Genomic DNA, 23063 nt, shown 5'->3' with positions numbered 1-23063 from the left:
AAATGTCTTGTGCTAAGAAAAGTTCCTTGTTTGGTTCCATAATTTTCCTTTTCCCTAATCCTTTTTCCTCTTAAGTTGGAAGACAAAAGAACTTTCAATAACTTCAGGTATTTATGGAAAAGTCCTTTCTCAAAAACAGAATTTAACTGCAATAGAATGGTGAAGACTTTCAAAGATTTCCTGCTAAATTATTAAAATGGAGAAAGAGTCACATCAAGGGAAATGCCTGGGACTGGGAGAGCTTTCCCATTTGCCTGGAAACAGCCTTTAATGCCTCCAAGTTAGATTCTGCCAATGCCCTTCTAAGGCAACCTCATTTGAAAAGAACATTTATGCATCTGACACAACAATGTTCATTTTACCGAATTCACTAAAAAATAAAGACTTTGTAATCACTCAGTGATTATTATTTAGGTAAAAATAGCTATACTTAGTAAAGACTTTTTCAAGGTTAAGGACTGAACACTTGCTAATGTCTGAGAGGGAGGATGAATAGCAAATTAATGAATGGAGAGTTTTGTTTACATTTCTACTGCGAAAGCTAATAGCTGGTTACTTAAGGAAGAAGCTGTGTTTTGATTAAAATCATAGTGATGAGTAAAAATGTGTTTCAATTGTCATAATTATGTGAAAATTTCACATATGCTGCATTTCACAAAAGAGAGCCAGACTTAGATAAAACATTCATGTGATAACATTGGTTATCCAAACAGCAGCTACTTTTAATAAATGATTACCCTAGAAACAATTACCCATAGCACCCAGGTTGTAAACAGCTTAATACTTATTGAACACAATTGAAAATAACAGTGTTTTAAAAATTCAGAGGTGAGCTAAGTGTTCCCCCCTCATATTACCCAGGAGCACTACCTCCCCAACCAGCTCTCTCCTCCCTAGAGACACAGGAGGAATTTGTTCGTGGAAAAATGCCCTTAAGGGACTAGCTACATAAAATATAGCTCTGTGTATAAAGTTACCATTTCTTTTAACAACATATTCAGCACAGATTTCTCAGTTTAAATCTCTACTACAGGAAAAGGGCTGGAGAAAAACGGGTTAAGTGTTTGGAAGGGTTTTTGGTCACTAGGAAGATGCTTTTAATTTCTTCTTCTTGGCTTTCAGAACAGGAGGCAGTGAAATCTTAAAAGCTGTCCTGAAATGACACAATAAGGGAAACATTTTTAATAAGCTATATCTCTATTACGTGTACCACTCACACACGTCACAGATACTTACTCGCATGTGGTGCAAATAGGGCTGAAATTGCAGAATACTGCAAATGAAAAGAACAGGAGGATTTCAGATGAGGAGAATTAAAATCCCCCCCCAAATTGTTTTTTAAAATTATATAATTTTTATATAAACTTATATGTATATAAACTTACTTGACAAACATACAGAGCAGACATAACCAATTTCAATGAGATTTCTATGGCAGAAACAGGCAGCTCTGTAGTCAACATGAATGGGAGGTGGGAGGTTTAACTGAGACCTTTGGTCTTGATCAGGAAGAAATACCCACTGTTACAAAATAAAAGAATTCTTGTTAACACCAGGAAGGAATTTACTAGCAGATGAAATATAAATAGCAAACATTTACCATAGAAACAAATTACTTAAAGACACAATTCTTCATTTCCTTCGAGATATAATTATGTTATAAATTTGGTCTTGCATTTAATTTGGTACTAAGATGTATAAAATCTTTCTCTTCTTCGGCTGCTTGCTTGGGAAAAGGAAAACTGACAGTAACACCTGAGTCAGTGTTTATGGTATGTTTTATTAGTAGGTTGGTTCTACTCTTTGCAGTCTGATGCCTTGTGTGGTGAACAGGTAACATCCGGTTCTTGAAGGTAAGGTCTTACACCAAGCCAGAAAGGCTTCAGGGACAGGCAGGGGCCTACATGCTCATCCAAGGAGCTGAGCTAACTTTGAAGCGGTTCTGCCCCAGAAGGCCAACCAAGAGCAGATGAAGTTTTTTGACCACCAGTCACAGAAAGCATTCGCTAAGGGGTGGGCAGGCCATGACCTGAGATACTGAGGGAGTGCCCACACCCACAAAACCAGAGATCCCATGAACTGAAGATATTTGGGGCATTCCAGTATAAAAATCATTCTTCTAGTTAATTTATTGTGAACTTACAATACTCAGTTCCTGAGCATTTGTAACAATGTCTGTAGGGTCTCAGAAAAATGTTTTAAAAGAGGCATGACTGTGCACAGCTCATTGAAAAGATTTCTTACCAATAAATACTGAAGAAGAGACGGCATCTGAGGCACCTTCAAGTATATGCCCCCTGTAATGTCACAGGCCTGTAAATAAACATACACTGTGGGCATGTCTGCAAATGACATGGGAATGATTTTTGATCACAGTGAGCCTCAGACACTCTTAGTCACAAATGCTACTAAATGAAGAAACCAACAATTTAGAAAACCAACTGAAGTAGACTTGACACAAAAGGACCTTCGGACTTCTAGGACTAGAATGGAATGTTTTGGTATAAACTAAAGAAGAGCAGCTGGATGGCTTGGTGGATCGAGCACTGGGCCTGGAATAAAGAAGACCTGAGTTCAAATCTGGCCTCAGCTACGTACAAGCTGTGTTACCCTGGGTAAGTCACTTAACCCCACTTGCCTCAGATCCTCATTTGTAAAATGAGCTGGAGGAGGAAATGGCAGTGTCTTTGCTAAGAAAACCCCAGATGGGGTCACAAAGAGTCAGACACAACTGAAATGAATGAACGACAAAGAACTAACATATGACAGCCCTTTTCTGAGTTTCAGAAAAAGGTGTTGATGATAGATTTGGGGTATTGCCTGCTAATCAAGAAGGATTTGGAAAGAAAATAAATAAAAATATACTGAAAAAGTAGAAAGAAAAAAAAAGGAGGCTGTTGTAATAACCAAGGCTAGGTGATGAGAGTATGAATGAAGGTGGGATCTAAACAGAGAAAAAGATAAAGAGTCTCATGTGAGAGAGGTTGTGGAAAAAAATAGCAAGATCTGGCAGCTGGCTGGATATATAGGGTGATGGAGGATGAAGCCAAGGTTATGGACCTGAGACACCTGGGACATTTGGAAGTTGGGTCGGTCTGCTTTGTACATGCCAAGTAGGAGGTGCTTCCAGGACATCCAGCCTGGAATGTCTAAAGGACAAATGGTGATGTGACATCATTTAAACTTAGAGTCTCAGAGAGCAGCCTGGGGTAATGAGAGGGTCACAGAGATGAAATCTATTGGAGGTGACACTTGAACCCATGACTCCCTCATTTCAACACTGCTTCTCTCTCCAGTCCATCACTAAACCTCTACAGAAAGTCTTTTGTTTTGTTTTGTTGCTTTTTGGAGGGCAACTGGGGTTAAGTAACTTGCCCAAGGTCACATGGCTAGTTTTTGTGTTAAGTGCCTGAGGCCGGTTTTGAAATCAGGTCCTCTAGGGCCGGTGCTCTATTCACTGTGCCACCTAGCTTCCCCAACAGAAAGTCTTATATGCCAAAAAAAATCGTGCCTGGTATCCTGAGAACCCACAGAAAATATTGAACATTATAGCTGTCATCTGTCCTTTCATAAGCAGCAAATTCTAGCTACTTAACCTGCTGGAGGCCCACACAGACATCCAGCAATCTTCTCCTTCATTTTTACTGAATTTCTCCAATAGATAGCTTCCAAAACTTTTCTATTCTCCTGAAGCCCCCAACTCTAACCCCATCCTACTATGGCTTTGCCTTCTACCTTACTGTGTTCAGTGGTGGGTGTTCTCACTTGTTAGTGAGAATCAAGACCATCCAAACATTGACTGAACCAATTCTGCTCCTTTCTACCTTTGCTCAAAACCATCTACCTCGGGACGGCCAGGTGGCTCAGCAAGTAAGAGCACCGGCTCCAGTGTCGGGATGACCTGGATCAAATCCGGGCTCAGATACTCAGCACCACACCCAGCAATAACTGGCCGTGTAACCTTGAGCAAGTTACTTAACCCCGATTGCTTTAAAAAAAAAAAAACATCTACCTTTCCAGCCTTATTTCAGAGGATTCCTCCCTAAACCTCTCCAACCTGAATCACTGCTCACTGCCTCCTAACAAATCCTATATCCACTAGCCTCTGATCACTGATCACATGATCCCCTGGCACACCCCACCCTCTCTCTCCATCTGCTGACGGAGGGACATATTTTCAATTCCACCTCCTTTGGTAATTCTTTCCTCTTCTGAATTTTCAACATAATTTATGTTGTAACTCATGCATTCATCATCTTCTAATTTCTATTAGTTATTCATTTAGAAGTTTTGTCTTTCTCCAGAATAGGTGCCATATGTAGTGTGTGTGTGTGTGTGTGTATAATATATATTTATATATTTTAGTCTCTCACCATCGGCAAGGGGTTTTGCATACATTATGTGTTCAATACAGATTCAATGATTTAAAAAAAAAGAAGAAACATACCTGTTGAAGGAGCCCTGAATCAGTATCTAAGACACAAGCGTCAATCACAATATTCTGAAACAAAATTTTTAAATTACATAAGACAGGAAGTAAAAGCCATGAAAGCATCTACGATACCATCACAAGCAAAAATATGCAGCAAAAAGGCGATTCGTGTAAACTAAGCAGATTAAAGTTTTAGACACCAAAATGAAAAGGAAAATGTTTCAATAATTTGTGGGAGGGCGGACCAGCCCTGAAATTCCTTCCATTGTTGTAATGACCCAGGAGTGGAATGTAACAATTATTTTCAAAATAAAAAGCTGAGTCTTCAGATGATCTCTATTGAACTACAATAATAAGTAGTCCCAATCCAGAATGGGAGAGAATGGAATAAATAAAGCAACCTGCCTCCCAGCAAACGCCCAGAGCAGCGGCCTCTTAAACTCTCTCCAAGGAAGCAGCCTAATTAAAGTCAGATTCTCACTCTTTCATTATGATACTAGACACTCTTTAATTAAAAATACAGACCTGTTTCTGTGCTGCAAAGATGACATTCATGAAGTTCATATATTGCAATGCACTGTCCTCTGCCGCCTTAATGACCTGAAAACAAAAAAAAGTCAATCCATATGAAAATTTCATCTACTTAAAAATTCCACATAAGCACAATTACCTATGGAAATTCTTACCAATATTCTTGACTTCATTTCTTGGTTATCTACAAAAAAAATCAACAAAAACAAATTTAACTCTAGTCCAGTCTTATAAAAATTTCTCAGCACACGCTAATTTCTAATTAGCCCATCCTCTCCACATAGCAATGAGATGAAACTGGCATTAGTATTCACTAACAGAAACACAAAGGCTTATTTATACCTTTTACTTCCTTGCTCATTCTGTGAATATCTTAATTTTTTAGAATTAAGGAATAAAAAAAACCATTTAATTCCACAATAATTCACAGCACACAGTTCCAGAAACACCCAAAATTAACCTAAACAAGCCCACCACATACCACCAGGCTAAAATGCTTTAATTTTCTGTTCAACACACAAAAATCCCAAATGTTTAGCAGTTTCTAAAAATCAGACTAACAACTTCTGCATGATCACCCAGGATTTGTAACACTATCAAATGTTCCCTCTCCCTAAAACGGAAACTATTTCTCAAATGAACCATGATTATACCAAAAGGTCCCAAGTTTCTAAAATCTGGATCCTTGGAGGAGACTTACCACAGCACATGGTGGTCATCATAGTAATCATCAAATATGAACTTGTTGATTGAAACGCAAAAATGAACCAATTTTCATTAGGTGCCCATGTATTTCTCCTGAAGCTCAACAAACAACCTTTTAAATTAAAATACATTCAGAACTCAAGAAGGCTATGACCTAGAAATACAGCAAGTTTAACTAGTAGAATAAAAAAGGAAGAATTCTGAAGAGAAATGAATTCTAAACAATATGGGAACTGGGTTACGATGGAGACTTTCACTCTTTTCATAATCTAAATCTTTTTAAATTTTTTTTTTGCACTTTTTGGAGGGGGGAAGGCTGAGTAATTGGGGTTAAGTTACTTGCCCAAGGTCACACAGGTAGTAAGTGATAAATGTCTGAGGTCAGATTTGAACTCAGGTCCTCCTGATTCCAGGCTCCATTCACTGTACCACTTAGCCACCCCCATAACCTAAATCTTTAGTTTCCTTTATTACTGTCTTAGAATTTTTGAGAATTCTGAGACCATCACATGCAAATATAAACATGTACATGAAAACATTCCAAAGTCAAAAATAATATTTTAATTATTCACCATTTAGGAATCATGCCACTAGCTGTTATTATGGATATCCAAGGTCCTCCAAAAATTACAATTTAAAATAATTTCAATTGCAGGAAAGATTCAAGAATTCTAATAATAAAGGATACAACAAAGTGCTTTTGCAAGAGATCCTGCCAACAGCGTTTCTGTCCGCTGCCCTTCCATGTCACCTGGAAATAAATATTTTTATTAAAAGCCATTTTTTTCTGTCCTTTCCTTAGTTTAAACATGTAATCTATATTACTCACTTAATTTTGAAACCAAGCATCCTTTGCATAGACAAAAATCTAACAATTAAAATTTGAATCTTTTTTTTTTTTTCTTTTTGGAGGGCAATTGGGGTTAAGTGAGTTGTCACACGGCTAGTTTTTGTGTTACATGTCTGAGGCAGGATTTGAGCTCAGGTCCCCCTGACTCCAGGGCCAGTGCTCTATTCACTGTGCCACCTACCTCCCCCTGAAATCTTTTTTAAGAGGGAAAAAAGAATTGTACAGAAAGAGAAAACAAAAACATTTTTAAATTTAAAAATTTCTTTCGAAACTTATTACAACAGGACAAAAAATAATTTCTTCTCTACCCCAATGTATTTAGTTCCTCTGAAATAAATCATCTCTGTGAGATATTCGGTGTTGAACGACTCCCACCTATATCTTGCTGGTTCGTAGTCATTTGCACACTGTTTCCCCCATAAGAGCATGAGTTCCTTTTACAAATGCATTGTTGTTACCTCATTCTGTACCTCTGGCACTTATCAGCCTCACATACACAGTAGGTACTTATTAAATTCCTTGTTGACCTGCCTCCCAATTGGAAGAGAAAAAGCTCAAAAAAAGGATGGAATTAGCTACAAATAACCATTTCCTGATGGCTTCTGGATGGTCTCAACATAATTTATTGGCATATTTTTAAATGTTCAGTCTTCTTCCCTTTTCTTTTTTTAAATTGGTGCCTTCTGTTGCTACGTCGTGATCTCTTCTGAACATCCCTTTGGCACCCTACACCTCAGTCTGGTGCGCTGGCCCTTTGAACAAAGATTTTAAAATACAAAGGCACTGGATCAAACACAAGGATATTTCTTCTTTGGAGCACACAGTACTGGCTGTGGCTGCACCTTTTTTTTTTTTAACTGGATCACAGACAGGCAAAATTCTATATGGAATCAGAGAGACAGCTGGCAAACACCTACTGAAGTGGTACTCACAGCGAGCCAGCCTGCGTCTCCAAGCCTATGTCCTTCTGACAGCATTCATGTATTGGTAGATCAGGGAGGCTGCAGCCAGAGTTTGCCTCCATTTTACCAATACTTGTGACAAAATCACTCTTTTTTGGGAAAGAGGCAGAGATATGACATAGAGAATGGCTGGACCCCAAAAGTTGTCATTAATAATTTGGTATCAGCCTGGAAGGTCTCCAGTGAAATGCCCCAGGAATGTGTCTGGCTGTGCTGTGACTCGGGTGAATATCTGAATGGCATGATCATCATACTTGCAAACCACACAATGCTGGGAGGGCTAACTAACATGTTAGATTAGACAATTAGGGTTCAAAAAGCTCTTGATGGCCTAAAAGTTTGGGATGAATCTAAAAAGACAAAATGTGAGAGGTAGACATAAAAAATCTTACACACGTTCAAAACAAACCAACTTCACATGTCCAAAGCAGAGAAGGCTCTCTGCAGAAGACCGAGGGTCCTGAGCAATAGCAAGCTCAAGAACAGCGACAATCGAGGCTGAAAGCTCACTCACAAAGGATGGAGTTTGGTGGAGGTGGACTCGGAGGTCTCTGGCAACCTTGGGATTCTGTGGGGTCTGCTCTGGGTGGGTTTCTTCACTGTTCTGAGTCCCCATGTTATCTCTGTGACTAGACTGGGAGCTCCTAGAAGCTGGGGATCGCCTCATTCATCTCTGTGCTCCTCAGCACTAACTACCTTACACACGGGAGTCATTTAGTACAGAGTAGATAAATTCAAATAAACAGGTCTCTGAAAACAGCTTTAATCCAAAAGAATTTAAGCAGAAACTAAAGCGTGAATGCCAGAATGCTGCCGTCTTGTATTTTCTCATGATCTTATCACATGTTGTCTTTGTGTTACTTAATCGGTTTAAAGCCCAAAGGACCAAGCAACACAAAAGTGCTTAATACAAAAATTTAATAACAGCAATTTTAAAAAGATTGCCGAAGTAGAAAGTACTAAGAAATTCAAGAGGTAATTAATTCCCCCAAGGTTTCTAGATCTCTAACTCCTTTAAATAATACTCTCTCCCAGTCCAAAAAAAAAAGCCCCAAAACTCCACTTACTGTTGGTCATGAGATCTTTAATCTCCTCAGTAATTGCTTCATTTGCGGCAGTTAATAACTCATATTTTCCATCCTTACTACCTGAAGGATTATACTCAGCAGAGCTGTTGCCAGGATCACCAAATAAGTCCCCAAATTTCCAGTTCTTTCCAGGATACAAGAACCGACTTCAAAACAAGAAAACAAAAACAAAAACAAATATATGAACAATTAAAATGTATTAAATAAAGCCTTTTCATTTTAAATCCTGCAGTAAAAGTCAAGACATTTTGAATAAAAAAGAATTCAAATTATAAAATACCATTTCATTAAAGAAAATGACAAGAACTTTGAAAATAGGATTCTTCTAGAGGAACAATAGAAGGGTTATTTGGGGTACAGGCAGTCTTCTGAAGCACAGCAGGGTGGTATGTATCATCTACTCTGGCGGAGAGCAGGGTTCTGACCTGTAATTCCATTAGCTTGGGGGACTCCCAGTGAGGCAATTACCTCTACCAATTCCGATCACCAATCATTCTGCACCTATGGGTCTTAGAGGACTGCCTGGGGCAAGGAGGCACTACACAACTTGTCCAGGGTCCCATAGGTAGATGGGTCAAGAGGTGGCACTGGAACCTGGAGGCTGGCTCTTTCTCCATATTGCCTCATTCATCACATTCTTTTCATTTTCTCAGCTTAGAAAGAGAGAGCTTCATACTCTAACTTACAGCAAAGCACACAAGAAACACACCCTTTATGGTATGTGATTTATACTAGTGGCAGCCAAAGTCTAGACCCCAGTCCACTGCAGAGGGCCACAGCTGGGCTCCCGATGACAACAATGATGACATCTCTCATTTATTTAGCTCTGGAGGGTTTGCAAAGCATTTTACTTACAAAGTCTAACCATAAAAATGTAATGGCAATAACCAATAACAGGATGAGAAACAAGGGCTGCTTTATTTGCGTGCCATTTTAATTAGTTCTTATCACTTAATGAGATTTTAGTGTACCATAATATAAGAAATAATCAAGTTTTCTTCCTATTAATATTGTGGATAGCATTTGTTGATGGAGGGCTTCTTTTTATGTGTCCCACAATAGCAAAAATATATTTGTTTAGAAAGCACACAAGCCACAAAAATGTTCAGAAACATTATTCATCATAATAATCTTACCTCTCTTGAATATGACTTGCTATCACAGCAAGTTTGTTGGAACGATTCATAAATAAGTGAGAATTTCCCATCACCATGACAGCATCTAGGCATTTTGATAAGGTGAACTGTTGAAAAGAAAGAAATTAGGAAAGATGATGTATTTAAATCCCAACAGTGGAATTTAAACAAATTCTATCAAAAATTATAGTTAAAATTAACAAAGTCTATAATTAAATAATTGAGAAACATTTAATATTTTAACTTGTAGATACGGGGCTTTTTGTACATAAGTTTTACAAGAGTGCTCAAGTAAAAATTTTTGAAAATGTCTGAAAATTACATTTTTCTTCTTTTTCTTAAATGTGACTATTTCTACCCACTACACTGAATAAACACTAGATTCCAGCAAAGTGTGAAGCACCACATTTGGAAAACATACAGTGTATCTTGGGTATTCATGTGTGCACTAAATGCTTGTGTATTAATTGATTTTAAATATTATAACATTCACAATTTGAATTCTGTATGTCTCTTCCCATAAAGAAAATCAAGAGTATAAATATTCACTTGATATTAAGTTAAATGACATTTCAAGAGCCAAAACTTCCTATCTTATTACAAAATAGCAACTCAGATATTCAATTAAATTAGTACTAAAAATTTTTTTTTAATCCTCAATCTGATAAACTTTACCGGAGATTCTTTCAAAGCTTGTTTTCCCCACCAAATTGGGTTCGTATCAACTATGATAACAAGAAGGTTTAATTCGTCATCTGAAATCACAAGAAACATAAGAAATATCAATAACACTCTAAATCAAAAAACAGTCAACATTTCCTATTTCCCAAATGTAATCTATACCTGAATCACAACCAACCTGCTTTTAAATATCTATTTTTCTACAGAAATGAGGGTTAAGGGGGCCTACACTGAGGAGGGGGCCAAGGTCTTCCAAAGGTCAGTCTATAGAAAAAGTCTTCTCTTCTCTCTTTATACACCCAACCGCCCAATGCACTTGGACTCCTGGAATTGTTTTTGTCATGAAGGTTAAAAGCTAGTAAAATTCATTCACCCTAAAGTGTTGGTAACTTACTGGGTTATCCAATCCATCTTTAGAGTTTTAAGAAGAGAGCAGGAGAGGCCAATGCTTTGGGGCATCTCAAAAACAAATCACTTAAGGTGAAAATCCTGGTATCAGTGAGAAAGAGATTTAGGAAGCAGAACTGGATATCAGGTAACAGCTAGCCTTGGTTAGGAGTCAATCAAAGGCCTTAACCTCAAACCACACAGACACACACACACAAACACACAGACACACAGATACACAAACACACACAAACCACACAGACACACAGATACACAAACACACAGGGGTTAAGTGACTTGCCCAAAGTCACACAGCTAGTTTTTGTGTTAAGTGTCTGAGGCTGGATTTGAACTCAGGTCCTCCTGACTCCAGGGCCAGTGCTCTATTCACAGCGACACCTAGCCACCCCTTTCTTTTTAATTTTTTTTTTTAAGCAATTGGGGTTAAGTACCTTGCTCAAGGCGACATGACCAGTTATTTCTGGGTGTGGTGCTAAGTATCAGAGCCCCAATTCGATCCCAATTGGGGTTAAGTAACTTGCTCAAGGTTACATGGCCAGGTGTTTCTGGGTGGGTGCTAAGTGTCTAAGCCCTGATTCAATCCCAGGTCATCCCAACTCTGGGGCCGGTGCTCTTACTTGCTGTACTACCTGGCCTCCCCTCTTTTTAATTTTTAAAAAATGTCTTTCCAATTTCAATTTTTAACATTCTTTTTTTACATTCTGAGTTCTAAACTCTGTCTCCCTCCTTCCCCTCCCCACTCCCCGAGGTGGCAAGCAATCTGATATGGGTTCTATGTGGGCAGAGAGACTCCTGGCCTTTTCCTGGCTGGCACTCAGCACGGTGGTGAGATGCAGGGTGTGCTGGGCTAGGAGCCAAAAAGGCTCGAGTTTGAATCCTGCCTCTAATGCTGGATGCCTGCACAGCCACAGGCAAGTCACTTTAACGGGAATGATGCCCAAAGCTGCTGCCTCATGGGGCCACCTTAGACTCTGGGAGGTCACCATCAAGCCTGAAAGTGGGTGCCACTGGATGACCTCACAGAATCCCAGAGCTGGGAGTTCCCAGGCCCTTCCTGGCTGGGGTGTACTGCCCCACATGTCCCCTGGGAGCATCACCGGCAGGCCTGAGCACCAGGGCCTCCACAGGACACCAGCAGTACTCTCCAGTCAATGTGTAACTGCCTGGGTCCTTCAGAGGCAATGAGCACCAACGTGCTGAGACCCTCAGCCCCTTCTCCGATGGGCTGCATCCTGCTTCGGGGCCAGGCGCTGCCTCCCCGCGCCCACAGACAGATGAAAGGGACCTGGAAGCTTAGCTCAATCCCTTCCTCTTCCTTTTATCATTGACCAGGGAGTGGGTCCTGCCTACTTGAAGTGACTTGCCCAAGGGCACCCAATTATAGTAAGTTTAGGAGGTGGGATTTGAACCCAGGCCCTGTGACTCCAGAACTGAGGCTAATGGGAGTAAGTGACTTGCCCAGGGTCACACGGCTAGTAAGACCCTGAGGAGGTATTTAAGCACCGCTACTGTTCTCTTGTTTTTGATAAGTGCTCATTCGTCCGTCCGTCCATCCATCCCTGGAGCCCGGGCCGGAGAGGGCGCGCAGACACGGCCTCCCCTCACAGCGTCCACGGGCCTGGGGGGGCCTCCGAGACCGTCAAAGGCCCCTAACCCTGCTGGACCTCGGTTTAAGTGGGTTTCCTTTGTCGTCCTGGGAATTTTATTTTATGCATATACAACACGATTCTGGGAGGGGGTCCCTGGGCTGGCTGACCGAGGAGGGGGGTCCAGGACACGTGGGGAGCCTCTGGTCTGGGGCAGCCCCTCTTCTTACAGAGGGGGAAACTGAGGCTCTGAGAGGGGAAGGGTCTAGGAAACATCGGATGGAGGGGCTGACCTCAGGGCCGGGGCTCTCTCCCTCACCTTACGGAGGAGGAAACTGAGGCCCAGAAGGGAAGAAGGTCTAGTAGCTAAGCACCAGGAGGCGGGATTTGCACCCGGGTCCTCGACCCCGGGTGAACACTCACTCCTTCCCCTCGACGGCTCTGAGTCCCGCCAGGCACCTCTCGCGGCCGCCCGGGGCTCAGGCCTGGGGCCGCTTTCCCCGCCGCAGCCCCCTGTCCGCCCCCGGCCCGGGGCTTCCCAGTCTGGGAGGCTGATAGCCCTGTTCGCCCGAGTGTGTGCTCACCTTCAGAGATCATGGCGAACGGCTGGCGCTTCAGTAAAGAACCACAGGACCGTCACGGCCACTGTACTTGCCCTGGGCTTCTGCGCAGGCGCGAACTGACGAGGAGGTTTGGCCTCGGCAGGCCGCCGTACGCTCGGGGCTGCTGGGAAATTGGGACCGGCTTGTCGGTGGGCTGGCCGCGCGTGCCTCGGGCTCGGCTGTCAGTCACGGCGGCCGCTCGCCGAGGGAGAGGTTGGTGGAGGTGCGGACGGTTTCGTGACCAAGAAGCGCTTCTCGCTGTAGCTGTGGCGCCATGGACAACTCGGGTAATGTGGGGCGGGCTCGCGGGACCCGGGGCGGAGGAGCTCGGGGCTCGGACTGGGGACTCCCCCAGAGCAAGGGAAGGTGGGCGGGGTGTGAATTCGCCTCGGACCCTAACCAGATAGTAGAAAGGAGAAAACGGTGGATTTGAAGTCAGAGGACCTGGCCTCCAACCCAACCTCTCTGGGCCTCAGTTTCCTCTTTTGTAAAAAGAAGAGGTTGGACCTGGCGGCATTTAAGCTCTCGCCTGGGATCGGGGGATCGGGGTTCAGACCTCCCCGCCCCGGGCCTGTTTACTCATCTGTAAAATGAAAGGGTGACCCGTGAGGTCCCTTCCAGCTTTAAAGCTATGATCCCACGAGATTCCCTTCCTTGCGCTATATGCGTGTGCATATATGTACGCACACATGTGTGCGGGCGGTGTACATACACGCGGGCACACACATTTACACATGCGTGTGAATGCACACTGTATACTTACGTGTGTCATATACCTGTGTGTATGCACAGTTCCATCTCTGCACCTCTGTAAGAAGGTTCCCCTAACGCCTGAGCCTTCCTTCACTCTCTGATTGTCCCGACTCTGCCTCTCCCTACTCCACTGTTTGCGGGGCGGACTTCCCTGCGTGCTCGGCTCAGCAGGCGGCCTGGCGCTTAGAGGCGCAGAATAAGGGCTCTTGACTTGACATCTGCATTTTGCCTCCCCATGAGACGGAAGACTCCTGGGGGGCAAAGACCGCTTTTGGCCTTTCTCCCTATCCTCGGTGTCTGGCACTGGATTAGATGCACAAACCTGAGCCTGCTTCCTTATCTGGAAAAAAGGGAATAGGTGTACCTGTGCTACATTATGTATTTATTTTGCTGTGTAGATGTTTTCCCACGGGGTGTAAGCTCCCTGAGGGCAGAAGCTGTTTGGTTTTTGTCTTTTATGCCCATCACCTTGCCCAGTGCTGGCTTACCATGTGAATCCGCAGCAGGCATTCATTAAGTATCTGCTGTGTGCACTGCCCTCGGTGCTGGAGATAGGGAAACCTTTCTGGTTCTCTGGATCTGGCGGAGGAAGACAAAAGGTGCATTTATGGGCGTTTCCAGAATGGGCAGAAGGTCTTTTTGGAGGGAGGCCTTAGCCGGCAGGGAAGTTTAATGAGATTAATGAGAGATGAGAGCCTGAGGAAGGCTGCTAAATTTGGAGTCAAAGCACCAAGGTTCAAATTTGACTTTCCCATTGTGTTGGTCCTGTGCTTTGCTTTTCTGGGTCTCATTTTCCTTATCTGTAAGATAAAAGAATTAGGCCAGGTGATCTCTAAGGACCCTTATGATCCTGTGATGATTGCTTCCCCCAGCCCCCAGCTGGAAGTGTCAGACACTCCCAGGAAGAGCACTGGATCTGAATTCATATCTTCTCCTGGCTCTGACCCTCTTCTTCCTCTAGGCCTTCATCTCTAAAATAAGGAGTTTTCTCATCTCTAATCCTACCACTCACCCCTAGGGGCTGACAGCCTCCAGGCATCACAACTTCTTCTAGGTTATTCTGTAGATAATACAGCCTGCCTAATGAAACCTGACATATTTCCTCCCATGTGCCTCTTCTTCCCAGATTTAATAAAGTACTTTAATTCCCAAATGAAAGAAGATCCTGATGTGGCTTCTGCTGTGGCTGCCATCCGGACCTTACTTGAGTTCTTAAAGAGGGACAAAGGTAAGAAGATCTCAGTCAGCAGTCCCCCAAACTCCTTTCTCCAGAAAAAAATCTAAGAAACTCTTCTGTGTTTCTGCACAGCTACATGCTGCTTTACTCCTGACTGTTCTTAATTTTGACCCAATTTCTGGTTATAACCAGCCAACATTCATTGATTAAACACGTTCCATGCACCAAGCATTCTGCTGGGTTGTTTTGGGGTTTGGGTTTTTTTTTTTTTTTTTGGCTTTTTGGAGGGCCATTGGGGTTAAGTGACTTGCCCAAAGTCACATGGCTAGTGTGTCTGAGGATGGATTTGAACTTAGGTCCTCCTGACTCCAGGGCTGGTGCTCTCTACTCACTGCTCCACCTAGCTGCCCCTGCTGGACTCTTAATAAGAAAGAGAGCTTGACTTTGTATTAATTTTCGTTGCATTTATTTCTTTGTATTTCCACAGAATAGGGCTCTGAGGGCCCTTTTGCAGAATGGAGATATACTGTATATTCATTTGAGCATTTCCTGTTCCAGAACATATATTTGGCTCAAATCATTGTGCTAGCAGGATGGATTTTTATTCCCAGATAAATAAATTGGGTTCACATTTTTTAGTAACCCCTTCAACTTAATTATCTGTGATGTGCCAATAACTAGACTTGAATGATTTCATAGAATCCCAGATTACTTTTGCAAGGTAAAAGTAGCAGGATGGAGTGGAAAGAACATTGGAAATTGGGAGTGTCATTTCCTTTCTGACTCTTAGCTTCCTCCTTTGTATAGTAAGAGACTAGATGCCTTCTAAGATACCTTCCAACTCTAAATCTTAGGATATGGAGGAAGCTTTGAACTAAGAAATCCCTCTCTATTCCAGAGAGCTTTGTTTGTAACATAGACATAATTGTCCTGTAAGACAGAAGGATGGATCAGTTCCCAAACCCCAGTTTTTTTCTGCTATTGAACTTTGCAGGGGAGACGGTTCAGGGTTTGAGAGAAAACCTCACAAATGCCATTAAAATCCTGTGCAGCGTGGATTCATCCGTGGCGGTCTCTTCAGGCGGAGAGCTCTTCCTTCGATTCATCACTCTCACCTCCCTGGAGTACTCAGTAAGCTCGTGTCCTCTCCAGACTGCTTTTGTGCTTCTCCAGCTGACTATGTATGAGTCTCTACCCAGATTTCTCTTTCATTTTTTCTAGGATTACTTAAAGTGTAAAACGATCATGATTGAGCGAGGAGAGCTCTTTCTCAGGAGGATCTCACTTTCTCGAAGTAAAATTGCCGACCTGTGCCATACTTTCATCAGAGATGGAGCTGTAAGTGGGCTCATGAGTCATCTGTACTATGTGGGAGAAAATGGCATAACACCTTATGTGATGAGGTTGGGCAGGGCTTAGCGACTCTAGGACTCACGGGTAACAATTTAGCTGGTCTTTTGCTAGGATAATCAACTTTAATGGTGCCTCTCTTAGTCAGTGTGCACCATGTCATCATATATGCACATACCAGTCGTCTGATTGTTCATTACCTTTCATCTCTTAAATGCTGCCCTCTGAGTTCATCCTCTTTGAAGTACATTAGTTATTTAAGAAACAATGCAAGGGCCACAGGTCAATTGGTACATCGTTTCTGCCTGACCAGAAACAAGATCATTGACTGACTCCCTCACCATCTATCTGTTCCATCAAACAAACACAGTCTTGTTAAGTTATGTAAGCCTTTCATTTATTATATATGTTACACCGTATTCTAGGTTTTGTTAAACATTTCCCAATTACGTTTTTACCTGGTTTCTTCCAAGTGACAGCTCTGATCTGGATCAGCCCCTTCATTTTACAGAGGAAACTGAGTCAAGTGACTTGCCCATGGTCATACAGGTGGCAGAGCTTGGAAACCAGAATCTGGACTACAAGTCCATAGCTCTTTTCACTTTACCTGCTGCCCCCTCCTGAAGGGGGTGGGAAGGTGGGAGGAGACCCATAAAATATTTCTATGGATTGTAAGATCTTTTCCAACCCCTTCCTTTCCCCCCACCCAAGCCTACGCTGTCACCTTCATGCTTTACACACAAGGCTGATTTGGGAAAAAGAATGTTAATTGGGAAGCATCAGAATTCTGATCTGTTATACTACTGTGGCAAATGTAATATAGATTACATCAGGATATCATGAGGCAATGTAACCAGCTTTGTACAATTTAACTCCTTAAATTAAAAGATGAAAACTGATTAGGCACTAAAAATCTCTCCATTTGATAGAGGATATTAACTCATGCCTACTCACGAGTGGTGCTCAGAGTCCTGGAAAAAGCAGCTGCAGCCAAGAAACGCTTCAGCGTGTATATCACGGAGTCCCAGCCTGATTTATCCGGGCAAGTATCTTTCTAGTCTGTCATTTTAATGGCTATCACTTTCAGATGTGAACCAGATATGGTCATCCATGTCATTACTGGCCACACAGGACCCCTCAGTAACCAGGATGCATTAGGAGAAAAGGCTCAGGGGCCTTGGGTATGGCCTGAAGAATTACCCCAAGGTTGCTTTGCAAGTGGCCAAGAGATAGTAAGCTGTGGTAGAAAAAGTAAAATCATCCTTTTTGAGGGGAAAACCATCTTCTGTCATTGTTTATTTTTTATTAATACATTTTCTTTTAAAATATTAGTCAGATATTTAACAAATATCAACCTCTGCCCTTTCCTGTTAAAGGGTGAGGCAGAATCATTTGCCTAATGGAATAGTTGCAAAGGAGAGTCCATGTCACTTTTCACTTTTTTGGTTTGTTGATTGTTAGCAAAAAGGACATCCATTTTAATTGCAGAAACTGGAACCTACCTTGTCTGTTTAGACCTGGTTGTTATTAGAACTGAGTGTTGTTACCCCTTGGTGCAGTCTTCATTTATGTTGTTGTAGACATTGTGTAAAGTTTATTCCTTTGGGCCTGCTTTCTCACTCTGCATCAGTTGCTACAAGTCTTCCTATGTTTCTCTGAATTGTTTGCATTCCTTATTCCTTACAGGGAAATAATAGTTGGTCATGTTTATATGCCAGAGTTTGTTCTATTGCCGTTTTTACTGAAACTCACCATAAACAATGTTATAAACTATTCTGGTAACAGAAAATTTGGTTTTATATATGCTGAACTTTCCCTAGGGGTGATCTGATAACATTCTGACATTTTAAAATTTTAAACATCATTTTGTTAAAGACAAAAATCTGATGATCTGCCCTTTACCCACACATCAGTGTTTACTGAGTCGCATGAAGACGCTGATCATTGTTTAAAATCTGAATTTATCACACATATTACTTTTCAAAGGCATTTCCTAACACTCCTGGGATGTTATTTGCAGGAAGAAAATGGCCAAAGCTCTCAGTAGTTTGAATGTGCCAGTCACTGTAATTTTAGATGCTGCTGTTGGGTGAGTTCATTCATTTCCTGGGTTACACCCATGCTTTTCTGTTTTCCTTTAGGAGGCTGGCTTGAAGCATTGTTGGAAAACTTGTAAACTTCCAATAAGTAGCTTGCCATTTCTTGACTAATAGCTACCTGAGATTAGCAAGCCCAGCCTCAGCTTGGACCTGGTGATTTTACTTAGTCTAGGACTGTGAGATACTGGGGGAAACAGGAGTAATTCGACAACAGGATCATTAAAGGGCTAGCTTATTTTAAGGTCGAGAAACAAAGGTCACATACACAAATGGGGGTGGAGGGGAGAGAGCTTGAGGAGAATACCCTTGGGATTCTTGTATTCTAGAACACAGCATCACTGGTACCTGGACCTATCATTTCTACCATGTTGGGTGGTTTATTCCCTTTAGATAAGGTGCCAAACATAGGGCTTGTCAGCAGATTCCCTGCTAAGCATGGTTGTTAATTTCTTGACAGAAAGACAGATTTTTAGGTAAATAAGGAAATTAGAAATATTTTCAGAAGCATCCATTATGAAGAGCACAAGTTATTTATTACAGAAAGTATGAGTGAAAAAAAATTAATGGAACTATGTTTTACATGACTTTCCATGTATAATTGATATTGTACTACTTGCCTTTTAAAAGGGTGGGAAAGAGGTTGGAAGGAGACAACCTGGGATTAAAAAATGTTTTTAAAGAATGTTTAAGGGGCGGCTAGGTGGTGCAGTGAACAGAGCACTGGCCCTGGAGTCAGGAGGACCTAAGTTCAAATTGGGCCTCAGACACTTAACACAAAACTAACAGTGTGACCTTGGGCAAGTCACTTAACCCCAATTGCCCTACCTTCCTCCCTCCGAAAAGCAAAAAACAAATTTAAAAAAAAGTATGAGACTGAACTATCTTAATTAGGTTGTTATGTCATCAAGTCAGCATGGCATAGTGGATAGAGATCGGGCCTTGGAGCCAGAAAGACCTGGGTTCAAGTTCTGCTTCTGACCTATCCTGGCTAGGTAACCCAAGGCCAGTCACTTGACCTCTAGGGGCTCTAGACTAAGTTGCAGAGGAGTGCCAACCTGCTTTGGTGGAGGGAAATTCCTCACCTGGTAGCTCCCTATATGAATGAAATCCCAGTTCCAGTTATGAAGCTCTGTGCCAGTAGAGCTCAAATTGAAGGATTAACCTTGCTGAATTGAACCTCTGAATTCTACAGGAAGTTAAGTTCAGACAAAGAAGTTAAAGAAGGGCTGGGGGATTGGTGGTCACTGTGTCACGAGGACCTTTCTTTATCCTCTTAGCTACATCATGGAGAAAGTGGATCTCGTGATAGTGGGTGCAGAAGGAGTTGTTGAAAATGGTGGCATTATTAACAAGGTATTTGTAGATTATGTGTAGCTGGGTGGCGCCATAGTGCACAGAGCAATAACGTTTGGAGTCAGGAAGGTTCAGCTTCCTGAGTTCAAATCTGGCCTCAGATACTTCCTAGCTGTGTGACCCTGGGCAAGTCACTTCACCCTGTTTGCCTCAGTTTCCTCATCTGTAAAATGAGCTCGAGAAGGAAATGGCAAACCACTCTGGTATCAGGAAGAGTGGGACGCAACTGAACAAAAAACATTTGCTTGGGCACTTCTTTGGCTGCTAGGTGCCCATCTGGGGCCTTCCTAACTCAATGTCAATGAGCCATAACTCCACCCAAGCCTCATGCCATTAGTACACAAACTGGAGAAACTTCATTTTGTCCAGATTTCTTTTTGTTTCTGGGAATATGCTTCATGGATTAGGGAAAAGAACAAGTTTCTGCTTGTTCTCAACATAAGACAAAATTGAGGCAAGATGATTGTTTAATTTAAAGGGATCATTTGTATTTGTTTATGCTGATGCTTATTTATGGAGCACTCACTCCCAGTACCAGTAAAATAAAAAGTGGGTGACATGAACTTATGTTGGACTTGCTTCATTGGACCTCTTTGAAATGTTTGTAGAGAATGGACAGAATGTTTTATTACAGGATCTCTCTTTTCCATCACTTGATCTCTGAGGGAGATCACTTCACTTTAAAGTTTGGAGGGCCTAGAGGGCTACACATGGCCTCGAGGCCACAGGCTCCCCACCCTTGGTTTAGGGAGACGGTTTGTCTTTTAACAAAATCCCTCTGGTCCTGCCCTCCTGTTCTGTTAGCACCCACGTTGTATCGGAACTGTAAATCTGATATCAAAAGCCCTCTTCTTACTCCTGTAACCCCACAGATTGGAACCAATCAGGCAGCCGTGTGTGCCAAGGCACAGAACAAGCCTTTCTATGTAGTCGCAGAAAGTTTCAAGTTTGTCCGACTTTTCCCTCTGAATCAGCAAGATGTGCCAGATAAGTTTAAGGTAAGACATTAATTTACTTGTTAGAAAGGCCATATGTAGTATTCACCAACTTTAACCCCACACATAAAGAGTGGAGCTTTTTTGCACTTTTTAATTGAAAATCATCATAAAATTTTACCTCTGTGTGATATTTTAATTTACCACCAAGTACATCAACTCATTTCAGGGAGCATATAAAAACCTGAACAGCCCCTCTCATAAGGAGCTACCCATCTACTGGGAGATAAAGCACCACGTGTGTGTAGAGGGACAGGATGGGAGGAGGGAGACAGCTGAGCCTGCTATGAAGGAAGTGAGAGCTGGATGGGAGGTAGAGGAGGTTAAGAGATGAAGAGCTCCAGGCACAGAGGGCTAGTTGTAGAAAGGGTTGGTGATGGGAGATGGAGTGTCATGTTAGTGGAGAGTAGCCTGAAGGCCCTGCTGACTTGTGACAGGCTGTGTGAAGGGGCCTAATGTGAAAAACAGCTGGAAAGGTGGGCTAGAGGCCTTTAAATGCCAGGCTGAATGGTTTGTATTGTATGCTAGAGGCAGGAGGAACATTCTCTGAGCTTTCTTAAAAATTTCCATTTAGCAGCTGAGTAGGTAGGTGGGTTGGAGAGAAGAAGCCAGAGGCAGGAAAACAAAAGGCCATGCATGTGTCAAGCCGCAGTGAGATCCTGAGCTGGGGAAGGACAGATTAGAGAGATGTCATGGAGAAAGGCAAGCCCGCCAAGGCTTGGAAGTGGTCAGATCCTTCATGGGGCTGATAGATTTTAACAGAGGTAACAGATACACCAGCATCTCCTCACGATAGACCCATAGCAGAAATCCTGTCATCAGTCAACCGTCCCTGTCTCTGGGTAGCTGAAGAGAGCCACTAGTTTCTTCTGACACCAGGTTTTTGGCTTAGTGTTTGCTGAATTAAGTTAATCGAGTTAATCCGTAGCAACACAGTGGAGAGCACCTGGGTTTCCATTTCCTTCTTCCCAATTAATGTGTTTTTCCTTCCTCAGTACAAAGCGGCTACACTAAAGTCTGTTGGAGCAGGACAAGATCTCAAAGGAGAACACCCCTGGACTGACTACACCCCGCCTTCCTTAATCACATTATTGTTCACAGACCTGGGTGTGCTGACGCCCTCCGCTGTCAGCGATGAACTCATCAAGCTTTACCTCTAGCTTCCCGTCCTCTCTGACTGTCAGGTTTACCAAAAGCACAGAATGATGACCCAAGACAAGACAAAGTGGAGTGATTACAACTTCCAAGCTTTATGGACCTTTTCCAGTCCAGCAAGCATCACGTGTTCTATGTGCTTTCCTGCGTAAGACATATAGTGTATAGTTATACCTTCCACATCGCAACTTTCCCCATCAAGGTGTCAATATATACCAGGCTGGATGTTGGGGGGTTTTGTGGAAGCTACAGATGACACTCAAAGGCCAGCAGATGACCCAGATTTTACAGTAAGGTCCTGTAAACACCCCATAAAAGAAAAAGACAAAATCCAGACTTCTCTGGTACAAAGGGAGAGCCAAAAATTTTACTCAGATTTTCCAGATCACTGGGGTGCCACACCCCTAACCCAACAATGTGGAAGGGATAGCTATTCTAAAGACACATGATCTTGTCTAAACCAAGACCATCATTATAAATTTCAATCCTCTTTTGAGTATGTAAATGAAGAAATTCAGGGCTGAATCCATACTGTCTCTATACTCTGGAAATACATTTTTAATAAAAATTTAAATATGTATAGACAAATCCTCAAGTACCTACTTTTGCTTATTCAAGGCCTATCTAAATTAAAACTTATACTTTCCCTTCACTCTCAGACCAAACTGCACTTTAAGAATTAATAACCAGCACTGCAAGTTTTACAAAGTTTTTATGTCTCGATCTCATTTGATTAACTCTAATACTGTACTCTGTAATTAGACACCAGTCACCAGAAAATTTAATATAACATTAATATATAGCCACACCACTTTCTAACTCATAGATGTCCAAATTGGCTTAGTCCCCCATGGCTTCCAACATGACTCTCTGCTCCAACACAATTTCAGATACTTGTGTATAGGAATCAGCAAACTAGAAGGCAAGGTGATTAGAATGCTGGAGCCAGAACTGAAAGCGAAGATTTCAAATCCAACCTCAGATAGTTTTGGTAGAACCTTAGCCAGTCCCTTAACCTGTCTATCTCAGTTTCTTAAACTGTAAAGCACACATGAGAAATTCCCAAAGGAAGTAGAATTCCTCATTAAAGATAAATAGGTAAGCTATATAAAATAGTGCCTACCTCCTGGGGGTGTTGTGAAGCTGAAATAAGACGGGATTTCTAAAACACTGCAAAGTGTAAAGCCCCACATGAGTGCT

At 42.2% G+C, this 23063-nt stretch overlaps 2 protein-coding genes across 4 annotated transcripts; one reads left to right on the top strand and one right to left on the bottom strand.

Moving 5' to 3' along the window:
- Positions 1-701: 701 nt before the first annotated feature.
- GTF2H3 (general transcription factor IIH subunit 3) lies at positions 702-13092 on the bottom strand. 2 transcript variants are annotated; one of them, XM_069081509.1, is made up of 13 exons: positions 12964-13092; positions 10380-10459; positions 9705-9811; positions 8548-8714; positions 6357-6419; positions 5306-5335; positions 5119-5147; positions 4958-5032; positions 4448-4501; positions 2245-2313; positions 1386-1521; positions 1237-1273; positions 702-1153 (listed from the first exon to the last, which is right to left on the bottom strand). In XM_069081509.1, exons 1-13 carry the CDS (start codon positions 12974-12976, stop codon positions 1084-1086), a joined length of 930 nt encoding a protein of 309 aa, XP_068937610.1. In that variant the 5' UTR covers positions 12977-13092; the 3' UTR covers positions 702-1083. The 2 variants fall into 2 exon arrangements, with proteins under 2 accessions (XP_068937610.1, XP_068937611.1); XM_069081510.1 differs by lacking the exon at positions 2245-2313.
- Position 13093: 1 nt separating this feature from the next.
- Positions 13094-22451, top strand: EIF2B1 (eukaryotic translation initiation factor 2B subunit alpha). 2 transcript variants are annotated; one of them, XM_069081512.1, is made up of 9 exons: positions 13094-13268; positions 14861-14962; positions 15906-16042; positions 16133-16249; positions 17191-17307; positions 18286-18350; positions 19638-19713; positions 20586-20711; positions 21704-22451. In XM_069081512.1, the coding sequence occupies exons 1-9, from the start codon at positions 13256-13258 to the stop codon at positions 21866-21868; spliced, it is 918 nt and encodes a 305-aa protein (XP_068937613.1). In that variant the 5' UTR covers positions 13094-13255; the 3' UTR covers positions 21869-22451. The 2 variants fall into 2 exon arrangements, with proteins under 2 accessions (XP_068937613.1, XP_068937612.1); XM_069081511.1 differs by having other exon boundaries at positions 13096-13268; positions 17191-17303; positions 18282-18350.
- The last annotated feature ends 612 nt before the right edge of the window (positions 22452-23063 follow it).

The sequence above is a fragment of the Petaurus breviceps genome, unplaced genomic scaffold (genome assembly GCF_028583685.1).
Source record: "Petaurus breviceps papuanus isolate PSGF00001 unplaced genomic scaffold, PetGlider_PUasm1.0 99, whole genome shotgun sequence".
NCBI lineage: Eukaryota > Metazoa > Chordata > Mammalia > Diprotodontia > Petauridae > Petaurus > Petaurus breviceps.
This window is presented reverse-complemented; position numbering and strand designations above follow the sequence as displayed.